The 22,464-nt window shown below is 39.0% G+C and overlaps 1 protein-coding gene across 1 annotated transcript in view; it reads right to left on the bottom strand.

The window, feature by feature from the left end:
- Positions 1-22,464, bottom strand: part of LOC117208899 (suppressor of lurcher protein 1) — a 526,325-nt gene that overhangs the window by 39,027 nt on the left and 464,834 nt on the right. Inside the window, exon 10 of the mRNA XM_033450406.1 lies at positions 11,231-11,421. Coding sequence (XP_033306297.1) covers positions 11,231-11,421 — 191 coding nt within the window. The remainder of the gene's footprint in view (positions 1-11,230; positions 11,422-22,464) is intronic.

Here is a 22,464-nt window from a genome sequence, read left to right on the forward strand (position 1 = left end):
AAAATCTTTTCCACTTAGTCACTGAATACCGAAATCACGTTGCAGCTTGTCCCGGAGATTTCGGAGGATCGCTTTGTTACTTGTAAAATGGTAGTTTTTCTCCGTTTATTTGAATATTTTTCTTATCTAACTAAAGGTGTCCCAATGATTAATTCTAGAGAAGCCTCGTCGGCAATTTTACACAGAAAAATGTGGAAATCGTTGAGGGGTTAACCTTTCGATTTCAACGGTTCAGACGACGACTAAATATTCAAATTCTGTTAATTTCTAAGTCTGTACAACAAATATTTCCCTGCAGGACGATCGGGTCTCTCCCTAACCGCTCGGGGGGAGCAACGTTCACGCTCGAAACAGCCAACTTGTTTCGTCTAATTTGTAAATTAAACAGCATCCGCAGAAAACACTGATTTGCATAATCACCGAAATCAGCGCACCGACTTGCCCCCTTGTTCCGCCCCTCGTAACGTCTGGCGTTTTTCAACGACGGTCGACACGTTTTCTGAATCAGAGACCGTACGTGTGCAGCCACTTGCGAGAAAGAGTAATTGAAAGCGGCGGGAAGTCAAGGGGAGGAGGGGGCAGCTTTTTTCCCTGATACACGTGGCGAATCCGTTAAATTGATAAAGTTTTGCAAGAACTTTTATAATACCAGGCTGTTGAAGAATGTTCAAGTATATACGAGCTGGCAATTTATGTTCTTCCATGTGGCAAGGCGGCCGCCTTCGAACCTCGAGAAGCAGCGGTTAGGCGAGGCAAGGTAAGACGGCGACCTGTATGCCCCGCAGCTTTGACCATCTCAAGTTTCTCGCGTCTATGCGGCTAGGTGCGGGCTGTTTATCACACTTTCGAGGAGCATAACCGTCGTAAAATCGTCCCGCGATCTACATTACAAAAGATCCGGAGCTGCCGTTGGTTTGGCAGTGTGTGTAACCGAGTTCCTGTCGAGGCCCGCCTTTCGTTTCCTTCCTTCCTTCCTTCCTTCCTGGCTGTCTGGCCGCCCGCTTTCCCAACTTTGCAATTGTAATCAACGATAACGATTCCGGCAGCTCGTTTCGTTATTCGCGCGGAATAATTCCCGCGAAATGCAAAACGGCCATTCGAACGTTTCTATTTAAGAGATTACCTTTGAGCCTGGCTCCGACAATTTTGTTGACTGTTTTTCGTCGCTTTGGTCCCCCTCTACCCCTCCCCCCCTCCCTCCAACCCCCCGTCGCACCATCGTATTTGTAGCGTCACACCGAACGTCGAAGCTTCGGTTTAGATCTTTGCTGTTATTTGCCGTGCGGCGCGTTTCCACAGTCGCGATCGCGAATTAATTAATTTTCCGGCGGATTAGTGCGATTTTATGAACAACGCGCGATATTATCGGTGAATAATGGAACGGTTAAAATTAATAATCGCCAGTAGTACGGTGGCACTTTTAATTTGTCCAAATTATACAACTACCGGATGAAACGTTTATTTGAAACGAACGTTCGCTGCGTATACATGTAAATTTAGCGTCATGTATTACAAATTCAACGCTTCCAATCGGAAACGCTAAGACTCCTAATTGATACACCTTGGTATGTTACCAACGAAACAATACACCGCGACCTCAAGATACCCAGAGTCAAAGAGAAAATGGCAAAATATCACTGGACTACTTGATACGACGGACCAGATTCGCAGGCTGAAGAGACACTACCCGCTAGACCTAAACGACAGATTCAACTAATTGTGTTACGACCGTTCGCGGAGAGACGCGGTCGCGAGGAAAACGCGTCAGCGAGAGGCGTAAATTCTCGCTACGATTCGGTGAATCGACGCCGCGAAGTAGTCGCTCCCCTGTTTCGGTTAAGATAACAGAGGTGGTTAAATGAATATGACACAGTAGAGTAAGTTATGTTTCACCGTTTATTCCAACAACTTATAACGAAGGCAGTTACGCTGGTGCGTATGTACGAGATGAGTGAGTGACTGATCTACGGGTGTGTATATCCGGTTAAAGGATGTTGACCGTTCGAAGGATGTAAAATCAGTACTGTCTTGAGACGATGCTGTGGCGGAGGAAAGCTAAGGATGGGTGTGTCTAGCGCACGGGACCATCGGATTTGTTGGTGACGATTTTAGTCAGGAGAGTGAGGGAATAGGCTTCGTTGTTAATTGGTTAAACGAAGGGTCTTAACCGCCCTCGAGAGAAAGTGGTTAGTGGGAGGAAAGTTGCAGCGTACGTGAGAAAAACGAACTTTCCCTTGTCACGCCGTGGTAGACAATAGTCTTTGGAAATTCTTCGGAAACTGACGTTTGTTTGGTTTGAAGGACCTTTACTAGGAAATCTATGAGATTTATGGAAGGTACTTGAGACTGTTGAGGGTACGCAGTGAGTATCCGAAGACATCCGGTTGCCAACTTGCCCGCGGTGTGTGGCCTGGGCTAGGTAGAGTGTTACGCGAAGTAACAAATTGTTTAAATTAAGTAACATCTACTTATTTACAATGCTTACGTACAAATTATACTTATCTATAACAAGTATTAACTTATTATAAATAATTAGCCATGTTGCTAATTGCTGAAAATTCTCAACGCGAGCATTGATTGTAATTTTAATAAATAAAAAAAAAAAAAAAGTACAGCTATAGTAAAAGTCTGGACTAGGGTATTGGGGTTTTTCCCGACATTCCATCTCCGACATATTAATTTAACATTTGTATATGAATTCTATTTATTAGATGGCAAACGTAGACCACGGTATAATCTAAATTAATTTCCCTGAGAAAACAAGTTGCCGAGCGAATTATTATATTTCAGATTGTAGAGAAAAAGAAACGCGCGCCAAGCAATTGAATTGCCGAACCGAAATCGAATAAAACAGATCTTTTGATATTCCAGTAGTTTTAATTAACGAGGTTACTCGAATTATACGCGTACATCGAGGAATTTTATTATTAGAAAAATATTTCACTCTGTGATCGCCATTCGAGGTAACGGAAAAACAAATCAGACAAACACGAGGTTGTAACCACTTTCGAAGATCGTAGTAAAGGAAACGATTGCACGATTTCATTGTAACTCGAGAATTTCAATTTTCACCAACCATCCTCTATCGCTGCTCATTTTACTTGCGTGCACGCAATAACGTTGGTATCGTTTACCGAAATCAAAGGCGAATATATAATTCGTGTAAATTTCAATTGTAAATCCAACGCGTTTTATATAATTCGACGTATGTACGAAAACAGGTCGAGTAATTCTTATCAATTTATACATGCTACGTACATGTCAAAATATAGATGTAACGAGGAAACTTTGAAGTTTAATCTAAAGGTAGAAGGAAACTTCTTCGAGTCTAAATCGATTCGAATATGTACTTTGGAAGAATGCCGTGGAAAAAAAATCAAAGAATTTTATATATAAAGTTCAGAAGGGAGGAGGAATTTATGGGCAAGTTGAATAGCTTAATTTGATTAAAGCGGTCTTCAAACACGCGGGAGATGCGGGTACGTGTTCAAATCCGATTCTCCTTCGATAATCTCTCTTTTCTCGCAGCGAAAACGAATTTAAGGAACGTGTTCGATGTGTAAACCAAGCAATTTTCAGTTTCCTAGTGTTTCACCGCTATAAATATCCAAGAATAAAAATTGAATAAAACGTGCGAGAATAGTAAGAGCCAAGTATGCACGCAAAAAAGAGTCCGCGGTTGTTTTATCAATTCGCGTAAGAGTGTTACGTTCGTTGCATCCAATTCCTCTATCATCGTCCTTAATTCGTTCCTTCGCAATTTTTGCAAACAAACTCTGCCTTTGATACGTTTTCCTCGATGTTCTCAGTTATCGCATCGCGCGAATATCCTCCGGCTGATTAATCGTTCGTTTCCCAACGATTTCGACCAACGATTTCGATGGTTTCACGCGACTATGGCAAATACGTGGATGCTCGTAAAGAGGGAGGAATTTCGTCGAAGAAGAGATACTATACGAACAGTACGAATGAAGGAAGATAGTAGTACTCGTGAAACAGGAACGAGCGGCAAAGACACATATACGATAGAGTAAAAATTCGTAGTGACTTTTTACTTTCTCCGAAATATTAGGACCAGCTGGCGAAAATGTACGCCTATGTACTTACACACACGCGTGTATCGACTTGGCCGGAGTAAGCCGGAAATATCGCATGTGAACCCTGTGCGCCAAGTTTCGAAGCGAAATACGCCAGGTTACATTAAAACCTTGCTGCGGATATGGATGCAAGTTTTGAGCATTTGACACCGGGGACGGCGTGTCGAGGTGTACACGGCCACGTCGAACTCGCGTGTACGTGTACACGCGATATACTTTGTCCCTTGTACACTGGGAAGGATCGATAAGTGCGCGTGTATCGACATACCACGGGCACAAACGCAAGTATTCCGTTGTTTTCGAAACTCTTGGCATACTTCTCGTTGGCAGGGCTTCGTAAATCCGTCAGACTGTTTCCCGAGGAGTTTTCGAAAAACGTCGGGAAGAATATGTCTGCCGGTATCCGTTTCTCTACCTACTGTTGCTATCGATGCTATCTAACTCGTTTCAGCGAATTCCAAAAGTTTCACGTCGATTTCGTTCGACGTCCGTCCCCGACGACGACGTCATCCTCCTCCTAGTGGTCGTACGTATCAGCCATTGCCCTATGTATGTAAGCGTATGTGTGCGCCCGTGCTCGTCGCCTCTGTTCCGGGATTCAACGGGTGTGAACCCGGCATACCGACGACTTTACCTCCCTCTGAAAATGAGTCATTCCTTTCCCGACACGACGACGTCCGCGCCGACAGGAATGCGGAATATATCGTTGATCAGATAGGTGAAATGGAGTTTCACGTTGACGAGGAACACAGAAATGCGGCGTGATTTCTGTGATTTCGAGTCGCTGCACCCGGGGATGGTTCTACGGAGCGATTTGCGTTCGAAAGCCGTTTTGAGAAGCAGCGCTGGCCGAGGAAACACGCGGTCCCTTTATTCCTTCCAATCTCAGCTCGGTTCGCACGACAATAAATGTTCGTCCCGTTATGGGGCAGCCAGTAAAAATCGTGCGACGAACTGTAACTTATCGCTGCGCCATTCCACCCATCAATTTGCATAATTTCCAATCGCTCGATTTCGTTGGTTTGCTCGCTTTGCAATTAATATAATATCGTGGATTATATCGTTCGCTCGTTCACGTTATTAACTCTGTTGAATACTTTGTAAAAATTCTTTTATCTAAATGATATCGTAGAAAATACTGTACTTTGGATACAAATCTTGTCATATTGCGCGCATTTTGCGTAATTTCGCGCTTTTCGATTTCCTACAAACGCGTACAAAATTCAGTCTACTCGTGATAGTTATATCTCGTTACAATGCTAACGAAATGTTCAAAAAGTTAGACGACGCGCGCTATACTCGCCATTTTTATACCATTTTTATAGCGATTGTTCAAATATTTCCACGAGTCTCCGCAGCGAATTTGGTCTTTTATCGTGTACAAGACCGAGACAATTGGAAAAATAATACGAACTGTAAACGTTATTCCGGAAAAAATATCTTAGTCCGTGTTTACACGCAAACTCCATCGGCTTTTTTCTTTCAACCAGTTGCAAGTGCATTAGCAATTCCATTGGTGCAACTAGGAATCGTACTTTGAAACTGTAGGCGAGGCAATAAAAGTACAGAGGAAAGAAAACTCTTTCAGAGGTGCAGGGGACAATTTCGTTCGTTTTTGCAGAAATCCGTCGACCGACCAGATTTCCCGCCGGCAGAAATTCACTGGCTTGCGTGGCGTCAATTTACCGAAACACGAGGAGAGCGGGTTCGTTTGAAAAATTGATTCGTCCGACAGCCGGCTGTTGCTTTGAAGTGGCGCGTCACACGCGAACGCGGCTTGCTAATTTTAATGGCTTTCGATTTTAAAACGCAAGACACCTGGTATCTTAGAAATAGCAGAAGATTCGTTTACGAATGGTTGCTGAGCGCGTAACCGGCAAGTCCGGCCTTTTCGTGGACGATATCCAGCTTTGAAGTTTCCCAGAAGGATATCCTACCATAGCAATTAAAGCGAAACTTTTTATCGTTAGCGGGGCTCGTTTCGGAAAGGAACGACTTGCGCTCAAACGAAGAACTTCGGTGCCGCAGATTCTCCTTTCTGCCATTGTGAATGGCTCGAAATCCGTTTGTTCGCGTTTCAATTACGCGATAATAGGAATCCTGTCTACTTGCCGGAACTTGCCGAACAATACGCTGCTCGCACATGAGCGATAGAGATAGACGGTGGTGTCAGTGTTAACATGGCAAACTTGTCTCTTAAAATTAACAGGCACCCGATATGCGTATGTAGAGAGGGTAGGAATCATCAGGCACGAGACATCAAGGTTTTCGTCTGTACGTTATAGTACATTTTTGTACTAGTACGTTTTACATAGTACATCATAGTAAGTTTTGAATAATTGGAAGATAATAATGGGAAATCTGACTTATCGCGTTTGTAGTTCTCGCTTTGAATTTCGTACTTTTACTCGTGGGATATGCTGGCTTCGTTCTGTGGAAAAGACCTAGAGCACCCTCTATATGCATGGATAATAATATTCTTCGTTTAAACACTTTATGTTATTTTAATAGGTATATAGATAATATAAACATGAATATTATTTTAACCTACCGATAGTTAACACGAAGCTATTTCTACCGAAACTAGTCGAAATGATTGGTCTTTAAAAAATACGTAATAATAGAATACTTTTATATTTGTCGATTTATTACTTTCTTACAGAAGCAATTCCATGTTATGTAGCACATTTTTGGTATTATTAATCCATCTGGGACCATGATCCCTAAGCGAGGATTGACACGTTTGTACAATTGTAGAACCAGTCACTTTGACTGCTGTGGTATTCTAGCGTTAGCATCTAGCGATCTAGCGATCGATCCGGAATTTTCCTGATAACTGATATCATCGTATCGAACGATACGCGGTAAAAATTTTCAAAACGTGTGGCAAGTTGTACAAAACGAGGAAACTGATTAATCGAGGTTCGATAAACAGATTGCAGGACCTTTTTACACTCTGACAAGTACCAGCCATTTTGATTGGTATTGGCATAAGTAGCCTTGATACAAAATTATTTTGATTTTGAATACACAAAGAACAAAACACAATTCGTTATATTATTCTTTTAGTTATCGTTGAGAAAGTCATTACATCGTCGTGGAAAAAAATGAAACATGCAGTAGGAATTTTAAAATAAAATTGTAAAATCAATCAATTTGACTGCTGTGGTATTCTAGCGTTAGCATCTAGCGATCTAGCGATCGATCCGGAATTTTCCTGATAACTGATATCATCGTATCGAACGATACGCGGTAAAAATTTTCAAAACGTGTGGCAAGTTGTACAAAACGAGGAAACTGATTAATCGAGGTTCGATAAACAGATTGCAGGACCTTTTTACACTCTGACAAGTACCAGCCATTTTGATTGGTATTGGCATAAGTAGCCTTGATACAAAATTATTTTGATTTTGAATACACAAAGAACAAAACACAATTCGTTATATTATTCTTTTAGTTATCGTTGAGAAAGTCATTACATCGTCGTGGAAAAAAATGAAACATGCAGTAGGAATTTTAAAATAAAATTGTAAAATCAATCAATTTGACTGCTGTGGTATTCTAGCGTTAGCATCTAGCGATCTAGCGATCGATCCGGAATTTTCCTGATAACTGATATCATCGTATCGAACGATACGCGGTAAAAATTTTCAAAACGTGTGGCAAGTTGTACAAAACGAGGAAACTGATTAATCGAGGTTCGATAAACAGATTGCAGGACCCTTTTACACTCTGACAAGTACCAGTCATTCCATCGAGACAACGATTTACAGTGAGATCCGTTATAACGAGACGCGATAAAATGCAGGCGTACCGAGCGAAAATTCAAAGTCGATTTTCTCGAAAACAAAGCCTCGAACGAAAAATGTTTATTCTATATTTTCGACTCCTTTTTTCGCGTAGAATCACCCCCTTTCCGCTTGTACCACCAGTTACCAACCACTCTGTATATTTCTTGCGAGTATAATTTATAGCGTAATTTAGTTTAAACTAGTTTAGTTTCATATTTCTCCGCGTATATATAACGGATAGAGAGTATTTTCTTTTCTCGACTGAAAGTGGTACGCGTATCTGAAGCTTGTTTGACTGAAATATGACAATATTTCTCTAAGAATCGCACCTCGATACTTATCGGCTACTATGTCTCCTTTACGTGGCGAATATCGCATACTCTTCCCTTTTATCCAATTTCAAGCGTTTCTTCCGAAAATGGAGAAAGTTGAAATATCCAAGTACTAAGTGTTTTACAATTGCTCGATTCTCAGATTCGCTAGCGATTGGGAAAGTATAACCATTTCCCTCCAACTTCCGGACAGACGCGCGTGCGTATCATTTTTAGCAAACTCCAAGTTAAATGGACTAGATCAGAGTTGTTAAATGAGAGGATAAAAGGTAAATTACACGTATATCGAAAGCCAAACGTTCCTTTCTTAAAGCTGTAAGTACAGCAGCGAGCAAATACGTATATTTGATCGGGCGATTATAATTTCCGTCGCAAATAAAATTCGTATCTTCGAACTATAAACTTGTACAGCTGAAATAAACCTAACACAATAAGCTAAATTTTGATCTCTTTTAATTTACACCAAGCTATAAAATCTACAATTTTAATCTCCATTGTTCGACAAATTCAATTTCAATCGTTGAGACTCTATCGTCCATTTCATGTAATTACCAATATAATTAAATCACAGAACAGAAAACTTCGTTTGTAACGGACAAAGAACACAGCTCGATGACGTATTGTACGAACATTTGAGATAATTTCCAAATGTTCGCATGCTTATGGTCGACTAACATCCACAACCTTCCCCCTTCCCTATTTCCGTTCGACTTGTTCCTATCTGCTGTCTGCAACTCTAAACACTGCAATCTTCGAATGCTTTCCCCCAGACAGGAAGAAAGTTTCGGTATGAAAACGCTTCCGCAGCCAGGCAGAAATATTCGCGATGCGGCAAACTTGTAACCTCTTGTACTTTAATTCCATCCGAATTTTTCGCATCCTCTTTTAAATTCGACTGACCGTGTTATCGTCTATCCTATCGTTTCCTCTCTCTCCTTACTGCCCCTGCCCACCGGAGTGGATGGTTCGACGAAAGAACGAATTTTTGAGTATCACGGAGGCGAGTATCGCTTCTCCTCTGGCGAATCTGTTCTCCAGGCGAAAGACAAACACACTTTGCGATCCATTTGTTCCGCAGGCCGGGCATTCCAGCCGTGTACGCTGCAATCTGAACCTCGGCTGTGGATGATGAACGGCCGCACGAGGAGAGACACATTGCCATCACGATAGAATGCTCAACGGAAATTGAAATTTTGACGGGACATAGGCGCGCGGCAGAAAGGACCGGACTCGCTGTGGCACAGACGCCGCGAACGCGTATAAGACCGTACGTCATGCGCCGACGTTACGTCTCGAACACGTCCCGTACCAATAACTTATTCTCAATGATGCGTATCGTCTATCTTTAACCGAGCACATCGAACCGATTTATGGTACTGACAATATCTGAATTTACTAGACGCGAAAGGGACGAGCGAAGGGAGCGCGGTTGCAGCGACACAGAGGCAGCGAGGGGAAAGATAAAACGACGGTGCGAAGGGGAGGTGGAAGCGGAGAAATGTGTATGTAGCGTGGCGAGGAAAAAAAAGAGAAGAGAAGAAAAGAAAAAAAAGAAAAATGAAGAAACGGAGGACGATGTGGAAATAGGAAGAGAAATAGCGGATGGAAAAGGAGTAATGACGCAGGGAAAGAATTTGGCAGAAATGAGTAAAAGTAAAATAAGGGGAAGTTCCCTTTATTCCTCTTGAGAAAAGTCGAGAGCCAAAAAAAAAAAAAGAAAGAAAGAAAGGAAGAGATCTATGAAACGTATAAAAAGACGCGGAGGAAAAGAGAGCATAAATAATAGAAGGGATATCGAGGAGAAAAGGTAAAATAAAAATCCTAGAAATTTTTCGAGTCTTACGCTAAATGGTAACTGAACACGCGTATACCTAGTACGTTACCTAGAGATCGAGTTTTGTTCAGATATTAAAAAATATTTCTTGTTCGTTATATATCTCGGTATCGTTGTACTATAAATCCTCACCTAGCCCTCTGTAAAATGGTTTTCCCTGCACATTCAAATCGTTTGGATAAAATGAACGGAGAAATCGTTTCTGGTTTATTTCTCCTGATATTGGACACTCTTCTTTAAAAACCTAAAGCGATAGCTTCATCGTAGACAAACTACAACGGTAACGTTGAAAGTATTCCAGCGGATTAAATTCACACGTAATTTCCACGATAAAAAAAAAAGAACCTCTCACTCCAGAACTTTAACGTTTCCACAATTTGTACGTAATAACTTTCGACGCGCAAAGATCTTTATTACGTAATACAATTTATCATTAAGAAAAGCAGAAAGAGGAAAATAACACACTTTCTCGGTTCTTTTCCCCTTCGACTTAATTGAATCGTCGCAGCGTGTAAATCAAGTATTATAGACGGAAGAAACGTTTCGACCTGTTCCGCTTTCGTCGTTTTATAAATGTCGATTTAAACGCGTCAAAGCAGCAAGCACTTTTTCTAATGAAACGCTCCTTAATCGTTCTGCTGACGATCGACGAGATTCATTCATGACCTAGTGATGTAACCGACATCATCGTATATCGTCTCTCAATAAATTTAATATTATCGTTGTTTGTGGAACGTGTTCGATCAAACGGATACAAATGACAGTTATTATGAAGCACGATTTCGCGTTAATATTATCTCAAAACTGAATTCGATACACGAATGAGTGACCTATGACGTATCGATAGAATGCACTCGCACGTTCCACATAGAACGCGTTTATTTATTAGGAGTTTGAATAACATTGGACAAATTACTATTGCGTTTGAAATAAATTGAAAATGCGAATTATTTTATCAACAAGGTTATCGTCGGAATTGCGCATACTCAGATTCAGGCTGTTACAGACAGAATGCAAATTGTCAAACTTCTTTAGGCAAAATTTATCGTGTCTGTGGAAGCATAATTTCGTTGATTCTGTTTTAAAGGGGAATATCAAAGTTACAAGTTTTATCAAGAATTCGGTCATTTCGTCTGCGACGACTCGACAAGAAGAAAGGAGGAACGTGCTACTTACTTTCTATGAAGGAATACACAGCTTTGAAACCTCGCGATTGGCGAGATGATGTGATGCCGTTAAATTCCAAGGAAAGCCGTGGTCCGTTACTCATGATAGGCCGTGCCGCCTTTCCACTGCAAAACGAATCTATCTTCTCCTTCTTCCTGTCTATATGCACGTACGCCACTAATGAATCTACGCCCTCGCATCTGAAATTTACAAGAAACGCGACGTTAAAAATTACACTAAAAAGTGTACCGATACTAGCGACAATTCCCCTTATTTGACACTTCGTTCGTGAAATTTCGTACTGGTAAAAAGTATCTCGACGTTTGACGTAGACAAATTTTGTAAATGTATCACGCGCGTTGCATACAACTCGTTAAAACTATTCTTTATGTTTGAACGTACTATTTAATTATACATAAAACATATTAACACTATATACAGGGTGGTTGGTAACTGGTGGTACAAGCGGAAAGGGGGTGATTCTACGCGAAAAAAGAAGTCGAAAATATAGAATAAAAATCTTTTTTTTTTATTTTTCCATCGAGACAAGGATCTACAGTGAGATCCGTTATAACGTATCGCACGCGTACCGAGCGCAAATTCAAAGTCGATTTTCTCGAGAACAAAGCCTCGAACGAAACATTTTTATTCTATATTTTCGACTTCTTTTTTCGCGTAGAATCACCCCCTTTCCGCTTGTACCGCCAGTTACCAACCACCCTGTATAATATAATATCTGTGAAATATTAATTACTGTTTGTTCGTTTATCAGTACTGTAACGAGACACGCGCGTGATAATTATATGGATAGAATTCGAAAGCACGGTGATCGAATCGTTATCCGACTTCTTAAAGAGCAAATAACGAATAATAGTTGCTGGTTGTTGTTCTATCCAGGAAAATACGCTCATCGTCGATAGTATGATTACATTGGATTATTATTATTAGTAAATGACTGTAGCTTGCGATACATCATCAGGGTAATAGTGTCAACATTCGTTATCATCGATTAACGTAATTGGGTAAATTGTGTATGAGACAGGACGATGATACGAGGCAGCGCAGGCTACGCAAAATAGTTCTTGTTTAGTTTTCGCAGAGTGGGAACGACGTATGCGCAAATTAGCATCGTAAAATTGCGACAAACAAACGTTGCAAATTGGATTTGCAAATGTTGTCGACGACATCCGTGAAAAACTTAATTTATGCTATATTTCCTATTTTCCTTAATTGTTGCATACGATATATCTTCTTTCCCGTTTGCTGCTTTAACTTGTCTTATTGATCACAAGAATTTACTTTCGAAATATTTGCATACGTCGAACGTTGCATCGAACGAATAGGAAATAAAAAACAGCGATAATTAAAATCTTTTTTGAGAAACCTAATGATGTTAATAAGACAAATTATACGTACAACCGGTCCGAATGTATCTAATTAAAACCATTTTTCTCCATTCTTTTTATCGATAGGTAAACGTAAATTGCACTCGTTAATTGCGAGAAAAGATAGCAGCGTTTCATTAGTCTCAGCGTTCCATGGTCATTTCGATCCTTCGTTTTCATACGTGCAAATTTTATTGCCTCGATAATTAATGTTATTAATAAACAAGAACACGATTTGGTCAACGTAGAAATACGTTTGCGTACGAATTACGCGTCACTGTCATTTTTAACCTTACAAATTCTTATAGCTGTATTATATCTATGTGTATTATTACGTGCTATCTAATTCCAGCTTAGAGGATCTGAAATTTTAATTAGATCTCGGATTTTCATCAGCACATTGTAAACTCGTGTACACCGGATTCGAACAGATCTGATCAGTAATGGGTTTTAGGACTTGTGGCAACGGCTTCCCCAAAATTAGGAACATGCACAGCCATCCTAAATTGCGTGCTCGTACACTCCACGTAATACCAGTTTGCGGAAAGCATTTAGGAATTAAGAAAGCTTCCACTTTGTTTCCTTTGTGTTCGCGCTTAAACACCTTTCAGCAAGTTTTCGCGAAGACTGCGAAAGTTTTCTTTGTACATAACGATTATCACTGAAAACGTGCGTGAATTTTGCCAGAGAAATTGCAGATCTTAATTACAATGTGTTTGGAATTCATTAGGATATACTTGTTTAGATTTCAAACAGTATCTACGGCATTAAACAGCTTTGAGTGGTTTGTATATCTATGTACTCATGCGTCGCATTCACGTTTTACTATGCAGATCATAAATCAAATTGACGTTGTCTCCTTAAATATGTTAAGCACAATCCGAGTTCGTAGGTGTTTGGATGCTTACGGAGAATTAAATAAATGTGGCAAATCGTTAATAGATCGCGAATGTTCGTGCATTTATGGGACGCTTAGAGGCGCAGAAATACACAGAGTGCGCACGATACGCAAAGATTATGAAATATTCGATGTAGCATTCATCGCGATATCGGTCCAATCGTTAGGGACCTATTAATTGGAAACTACTCTATACCCAAAATATTTATTTATTTCGCGATATTTGGGACAAAGCAAATACCAATTTCAAAGGAACATTCAATGAAAATCTCCGCGATAAAGATCAAACTTTCCCTCCTTTCTGGCAGACGTATCGTTATTTAGCAAAATCGCTAATAACCACATAGACGCGTTTAGCGTGACGTTAAAACCTATATACTATATATTTAAAAAAAAAAAAAAAAAAAAAACAGGGAAAATAGTTAGGTTTGTAATACTATAAATTTACAGAAATATCCGCAGTTTGTTTGTCACGTTGAATTTTAAACGAAATCCATTTAACTATCTCAACTGTGTGATCATCGAGGCACCGAGAACAGAACCAATCTGTTACCGTTTAATTAATAAAGTTGGACCTTTCGTACGTTTGGAATACGGTTACCGTGTGCCAGGAAACTGCCGATTTCGAAGAGAAATACTCACACCTTCGCGTCGAAACAACCGTAAACCGGTGTAATATTTTAAAGTACTCGGCTTGAGCGCCGTATACAAATTGCTTTTCGATACGTTGCCGAAACAGGCCAGTGGCGTTGTTCGATCGATCTTTTTCATATGTATTGGTAGTGCCACGTTTTGCTTTCCTCGCATTCGCATAAATGCAGAGTCTATCGTAAAACGCTGGACATCGCTTTAGGGCACCGGCAACACAAACACGGTAAAACGATACAAATAAACGGATATTCTAGTTCGATTTATTTCTACGTTACCGTTGCTCTCTAGAGTATTGTTAATTAAACAATGTCGGGTAATGAATTCTATTTAGCTAGCTGATACTGTTTCCTGGCAATCTTATACACCGATATCTACACGAAAATCGTTCCCATCTATGTGTGTGCATATCATTGCAATATAATCTTTATACTTGAAATATGTTTCTAGCGAAAAAGTGGATATAGTCCAATCTCTATAAAGACACGTCTATAAGACTATAATTTTGCTCGTATCCTTTTGATATTTACAATTATCCTATAAAGTGTTTTGTCATATGTATACTTGTTCTTCAAACGCAAAAAGACTTAGCGAAAGATGCGTTCTATTTATTGTTTCCACGATAAATTTTCCTATCTCGATCTCAACAACTATTTTTCAATGAAACGCGCAATAGCGGCTCACGAAGGTATTCGAACATCTGTAGATACCTTTTATGAATATATTACGCTCCATTGGAAACTTCTACCGTGGTTTCATTCCGTTTCATCTTCGTCGAATGCAAGATCTGCGTTACACTTTTGTTCGATCGCATAAACTTCTTGAAGACGTCGATTGCTACATTGCCGTCGGAACGGAGTATCGATAAAAATGATTTCGTAATGAAAATCGATGTTAAGAGAGGAATTTATAAATCTACGTCAATTAACCTTCGTCTCGTGTCTTCGACGTTTTAAATCTCAAGATTCTCGAATCATCTCTCTTCGACATTCCATGTAAACTAACTGTCAACTTAACTTAATCACACTATCCAAACATTTGCACGATAGTTCCCTGGATTTGCAATAATCAAGCGACGCGCTGACGAAAATCACGTCGCGAACACATCGGCTGTTTAATATTAATTTATCGTCGAACATCGTCGGCGAATTCGTTAAACGAAACGACCGAACGAGCAACGGAACGGGTACAGCCAGTATTTGAGTCATATTCTGAGAAGTCGCTAAACTTTCGAATGCCACCCGGATCGCTGAACCGACTATAATAAGTATGAATGTTGCGCAATGCCCTGCGTCCTGGCAAAAACGACGATACAAAAGATATATAACTTCTTTTAGAGAGTAACGGTGGATTTATCATGCCGTTAGAAGCAACGTATTCAAAGATATATATCGCCTTGCTGCAAGTATCTCTGTGTTTTTCTCTCTTTTAACGATACGATTTGAATCGTACGAAATGAATGTCAGGGGTGCATTAATAACGAACGTTAAATTAAAGACGAAGAATCGAAGTAATTTCACTGCAAGTTAATCGTTTCGTCTTCTTTTCTTTTTCGTTGTTTCGTCAGTTACGCCTGGTGAATATTAGGATACTGGTTTGTTTCGGATATGATTGATCGGAGATTATCGTAATATCGAATATACGACTTGAAACGAGATAAGAATATTTCAAATATAATCTTTCCTAAGGGATAATGTATCGTCGATTTCTTCTCTACGTATCGAGAAACAATTATTTACTCGCGATCGGTTGCAATTGTAATCTAACAGCCTGAGAATTCAAGGTAAAAATTCGCCATTCGATAATAGCACTCGGATAAAATTCTAGGCAAAAGATCACGCGCTCGAGAAATTCCAGTACGTCCGTTTTAACGAAGAAGCAACACGATCGATAAGTATCTGCTGTAAATTACAGCGAACCTTCGATGCTCCAAATTGTTCGTATCTCCGAGTCACGCGTTAACGTATATCCACGAAAGTCTGTAACTTAAAAGATACAGCGCTATGTAGAAAGCGAACGGGAAGAAAACGTAGAATGAAATTGTCTGTTCGTTGAATTATTCGATGCTTTGTTTTTTTTCTTCGTTTAATAAAATCTGATTCTCTGATTTCAATATATGATTGCTTGAGATAAATTTAAAGGCAAAGATTAGACTAAAGGGTTGCATTTGAAGTATGTTTTACATTTTGTGCACTTGTAATAATTTGGAATTATGCAAATACTTATGAATGGTAGTAATAAAGCCGTTGTCATTTGAATCCAGATAACTGTTAAGAATAAAGTCATGGTATATTTTAATTACGATAATTATAACGAACGAAATCATTGCTATTTGAATTACGATGAAGACAAAGAGTAAAACCATTGTGCTATTTGAATCACCACGATTACAGAGAATAAAGCCATTGCTATTTGAATTACGGTGATTCTAAGGAATAAAGCCGTTGCTATTTGAATTACGATGATTCTAATGAATAAAGCCATTGCCATTTGAATTGCGATAACTGTTAAGAATAAAGTCATGGTATATTTTAATTACGATAATTATAACGAACGAAATCATTACTATTTGAATTACGACGAATACAAAGAATAAAACCATTGTACTATTTGAATCAGCTCGAACACAGAGAATAAAACCGTTGTCATTTGAATTACGACGAATACAAAGAATAAAACCATTGCCATTTGAATTACGGTGATTCTAAGGAATAAAGCCGTTGCCATTTGAATTACGATAACTGTTAAGAATAAAGTCATGGTATATTTGAATTACGATAATTGTTAAGAATAAAGTCATGGTATATTTGAATTACAATAATTATAATGAAAAAAAAACGTTGCTGTTTGAATTACGACGAATACAAAGAATAAAACCGTTGTACTATTTGAATCAGCACGAACACAGAGAATAAAACCGTTGTCATTTGAATTACGACGAATACAAAGAATAAAACCATTGCAATTTGAATTACGGTGATTCTAAGGAATAAAGTCGTTGCTATTTGAATTACGATGATTCTAAGGAATAAAGCCGTTGCTATTTGAATTACGATGATTCTAATGAATAAAGCCATTACCATTTGAATTGCGATAACTGTTAAGAATAAAGTCATGGTATATTTTAATTACGATAATTATAATGAACGAAACCATTGCTATTTGAATTACGACGAATACAAAGAATAAAACCATTGTACTATTTGAATCTGCTCGAACACAGAGAATAAAACCGTTGTCATTTGAATTACGACGAATACAAAGAATAAAACCATTGCAATTTGAATTACGGTGATTCTAAGGAATAAAGCCGTTGTCATTTGAATTACGATAACTGTTAAGAATAAAGTCATGGTATATTTGAATTACGATAATTGTTAAGAATAAAGTCATGGTATATTTGAATTACAATAATTATAATGAAAAAAAACATTGCTGTTTGAATTACGACGGATACAAAGAATAAAACCGTTGTACTATTTGAATCAGCACGAACACAGAGAATAAAACCGTTGCCATTTGAATTACGACGAATACAAAGAATAAAACCATTGCAATTTGAATTACGGTGATTCTAAGGAATAAAGCCGTTGCCATTTGAATTACGATAACTGTTAAGAATAAAGTCATGGTATATTTGAATTACGATAACTGTTAAGAATAAAGTCATGGTATATTTTAATTACGATAATTATAACGAACGAAACCATTGCTATTTGAATTACGACAAATACAAAGAATAAAACCATTGCCATTTGAAATACGACGATTCTAAGGAATAAAGCCGTTGTTATTTGAATACCGATAACTGTTAAGAGTAAGGTCACGGTATAGTTGAATTACGATAATTATGATCGAAATCATTGCTATTTGAATTACAACGATTACAGATAATAAAACCATTGCCGTTTGAATTACGATGATTCTAACGAGCGGAACCATTGCTATTTGAATTACGATGATTATAAAGAACAAAGATTCTGAATTCTACTATTAATATACATTTTACGAAAAAGAAGCACGTGTGAAATATAGTAGGTACGCGGAGGCAATGTTTTCTATCCTTTCTTTCTGTCTGGTCGAATCGTTTCTCGTTCGCTTATTCATACTGATCCACGATTCTCCGGCACGCAGGGCGGCTCGCACGTCAGCAACGCGTGGCGTAAAACATATTCAATGGGGAAACTTTTCATTTCCACATACAAAAGGAAGCCTCACCTGAGGGACCACCTTGTATTTCCATTCGCTACTGATTTCACGTCCCGTTAGAAGTCAAGATGTATTTTCCCTAGCACGATGGCCACGTGCACGCGGTTCAACACAACGCACAGCACGTCTACTGTCCAATTTCATATTCAACGCCCCCGACATTACCACCTTAACTTCAGGCAATAACTCGGCCCAGACCTGACACTCTTCAATCGCGACTTTCGTTTTCGTCCTGGACGCGCTACGATCCCAAAATTCCACCGTTTCTCCGTTTCTTCCGACTAACCACGCTTCCTCGGACCTGGTTCCCTCATTACCCCTTTTTTCCCCACTTCCTGTTCACCATCTTCTCTACTCCCTGTTCGTCGTGCGTTTTTTCGCCACGAGAAATATTGCGCTCTTGATACCGGACGTTCTTTCAAGGCTCTCGCGTTCAAGAACTTAGTTTGAAAATTAATGGAGAGTTTTTTTCGGCCGTAAGTGTAACGCAGCGAAAATTGTGGACGAAATAAACGGAAGTTTCGGGGCTGTGCGAAACGCCGAAGGCCGGGCAGAGCGGGGTTATTTGTTTTTGAAGTTGAAATTTCCCAGTTCAGATTGCGCTCGTGCGAGAAAAAAAAAATACTCTCTGCATATCAGAGTTTTTGGAAAACGTAGCCTACTTTGAAACAGACGAAGTTTACAACCGCATTGCGGATAATTATTGACTCACCCTTGGTGCGTATGTATTTATAGTGATATTTATATCAATATACATTTATGTCTATTCCATCGTTGTGAAATCTTCAGCGAAGACGATACCGATACCGATTGGAGATGATATCGATATCGATACCTTCGTCTGTTTTAAATTGTCTGCTTCGTTTCGCTCTACTGCGAGATCCTCCCTTTATTACGAGTGAATCTTATGTATTACTCGGCATTAGGATCCCTGACAGTGGACAAGTCTGATTTATACTCGGATTGTTCCATAGCTTGTTTTCAAGTATCGTTATTTAGCACGACAGTTCGATTTCCACAAGTGTTATATTTCCTACTGTCAAAAACCATTTTATTAATGTAATATCAAAAGAAAATTGGAGGTATACGCTGGGTCTATGATGTATTTAAATTCGAGTTGTCTCGGGATAGTATAAGTTGTAAATTTAAAGTATAAACTAAGAATCGTAAGAGTTTTTTATTTACAAGTACTTTACAATCAATTCTCGCATTGAGAATTTTGAGTAAGTTTCTCTGGCGTGGCGCAGTGACATGGCTAATTATTTGTAACAAGTTGATACACTTATTAACTCATTGTAAGTAAGTATAATTTATAAATAATAATATTATAAATACGTAAATATTACTTGTTAGAAATATCTAGCCGAATCTAGTGCTTAGGTCTAACGGGTAGCGTTTTCTTAGCCTGCGGATCTGGTCCGACGTATCAAGTAATTTAGTAATTAGGGGTTTTCGATGTTTGTTAACTCTTTTGATATATCTATTACTACCTATTTTGTTATTTCAAGAATCGTAAGAGTGCTGGCGAAGAGAGAAAGAGGGAGAGAGTGTAAGCAAGAGGGTATGCCTTGGTGACGTCAAAGCTAAATGGGTAAAGGAGTGGGAAAAGGGTGCGAGGGTCGAGGGTCAGCATTTTTTGACCTGGGAAGACAGAAGTTGCGAGCCGAGTGTGAGAATAAGACGTACGAAGACAGTTTTTGCTTTGGGTACTGCTTGTTAAAATAAAACTAAACTTCCCTTCAAATAGAACATCCTTTCTTGTCCTTACTCTAGACCATTTAGGATACTACATGTATGTCGGGTTCACATTATGATTAGGGTTAGGGGCGTGAAACGAATCTTCGTTTGGATTAGACATTGCTGTTATGCAATAGAGAAAATATTGACTAGACAAATACGATTATTAATACAAGTGTGGATATTGCAGAATTGACAAGTAACCGCGGCGATTAGACACCGATGACAATGGTCTTAGGTTCGATAACGAATCCGCGGTCAACTGGATAACAAATGTACTTTCTTTCAAAGTCTAAGTAGGATACGATTTACTTGTCTACGGTACAAGTATTACTAAATTAACTCTTTGTTAGAACGTAGAGTATTCACTGATCGTAAAGACGCCATGTAATTCGCTAATGAAAGAGAGAATAACTTTCCGTCACGATGATGCTGCAGAGGAAAACTATGATTTGTGTCTAAGGACACGAGATCATCGGATTCGTCGAGAAAAGAAGCCTTCGTTCGGAAAGTGAGGGAAATGGACGTTCCTGTTAATTGGTTAATTTCTATGTTGGTGTCTGAGGAAGGCTCCGGTGTTCTTTCATCTCCGACATATACATACTACAATAAATGCAATGTATATATATAATATAGTATAGTATATTATATATATATATATCGATCAGGTGCAAGTATATTAAATTTCATATCGTTTGGTATTACTTTTATCGCTACAAACATTTAGAATACGATGAAGATGAAACGCGGAACCTGTAAAAAAAGACGTTTCGTTGGAAAATAAAGTTAGGTAAGTAGAAATACTTTTTATAGCCACTGTTTACTACGTCTCACAAGTACAGCAAATCCATATCCGGACCAATATTATTCGAATACTCTAATATCCGAACGTTCTATTATCCCATGGCAACGTTTTTCTTTCAATATATGCTCGTGGGTCGTGTTAGAGGCACATCATTTCCGTTTCCCGGCCTTACAATCTGACACTTTACGGGTCAGCATTACGGGCGAAATGCGGAATTTTTTAGCGGCGAAGTAGTCGCACGAATGGACCGATATAAAGAATATTATTGCGTGTGCATTCGTGTAACATTATGTGCTCGGCCGGTCGTGTGTAGCGATATGAATGTATTTGGAATGAATGCATCTAGCGAACGTTGGGGCGCGTGTGACGCTCGAGGAAAATTTCGACCAATCCACTCGGATGATTGGAAGGAAACTGGCCAGGAAAATCAGATGTCGGTTGCGGCCGCCTCGCCACCGTTTCTATTCACTGCATTTGAATGCCTGGCCACGCTGTGTGCATACTGAAATACGTATAATGTGAAACAAGGGTATTGCAGATTTATTTCTACCGAAAACTTTTCCTTACGCGTGCTTTTCTTCTCGACAAATCTTTCGCGTTACGAATGTGATTTTGTTTTATATAATTTTATCGAGTACGCGGTGACAAGTAACGGAGAAACGTGGCCGTTCTTAAGTGTCGGAACATCCGTAAATCCCACGTAAGATGCGATAATTGACTCAGATTACTGGGAAAACCATTAGTCGATTCAAATTGTGTGTTCATGCGAGGCAACGATTTAGAATACGTAGAAATAATTTGTACAAGTTCTTTGCGAGAGTTGGTAACGATAAGGTCCGTGAGCGAGTCCTTCACGGACGTACCATGTCATTGATTTATCACTTTAATGTAGCAATTTGTAATAAAGTACCTACAATAGTAATTCGAAAGTAATATCGAGCTTTAGCAAACTCCGTTCTGCAAATGTAACAATGAAATTCAGTAGAATTTTTAACAAATCCTGCACCGTACTACGACGTTGATTCTAGAAATATTCCACGAGAGTTATTGGAAGTTGGGTAATAAATAACAGGAATGTATACAGTTGTAATCTCGGTCTCTGGTCTTCTTTTTTAAACAACTCAGATATTTCTCTGATAAAAATCCTTTCTTATCGAACGCGTGGATTTTAATCAATGACCTGTCACACAATCCTGCTACCTGTGATTTTACGTAAAAGCATACAACGAAAATATATCGTGGCATTTTTCCACAGATAGATTCGTGTCTGAGTATATCAATATTGACAATTCATTAAATATGCGGTCTTTGTTTCGGTGTATGGTTTTATCATTCGTACCTTCGTTTAATGGATATTACCACAAACTACGTACTTTGCTCGCAGCTCGTTTTTGTCCGTTAAATAATAAAAGATGGAGAACGAAATGGTTTCATGGTTAAAAATTATTTATTTTTAATGCAAATATTGCCCACGGTGTTTTGTATTTGGTTTATAAAGTGAATTTATCTTGTTGATTATTCAGAGTGATAAAAGAAGATATTTCAATGTTCAGGCATGTGG

This window comes from Bombus bifarius, unplaced genomic scaffold (genome assembly GCF_011952205.1).
Source record: "Bombus bifarius isolate JDL3187 unplaced genomic scaffold, Bbif_JDL3187 scf7180000008163, whole genome shotgun sequence".
In the NCBI taxonomy this organism is placed as follows: domain Eukaryota; kingdom Metazoa; phylum Arthropoda; class Insecta; order Hymenoptera; family Apidae; genus Bombus; species Bombus bifarius.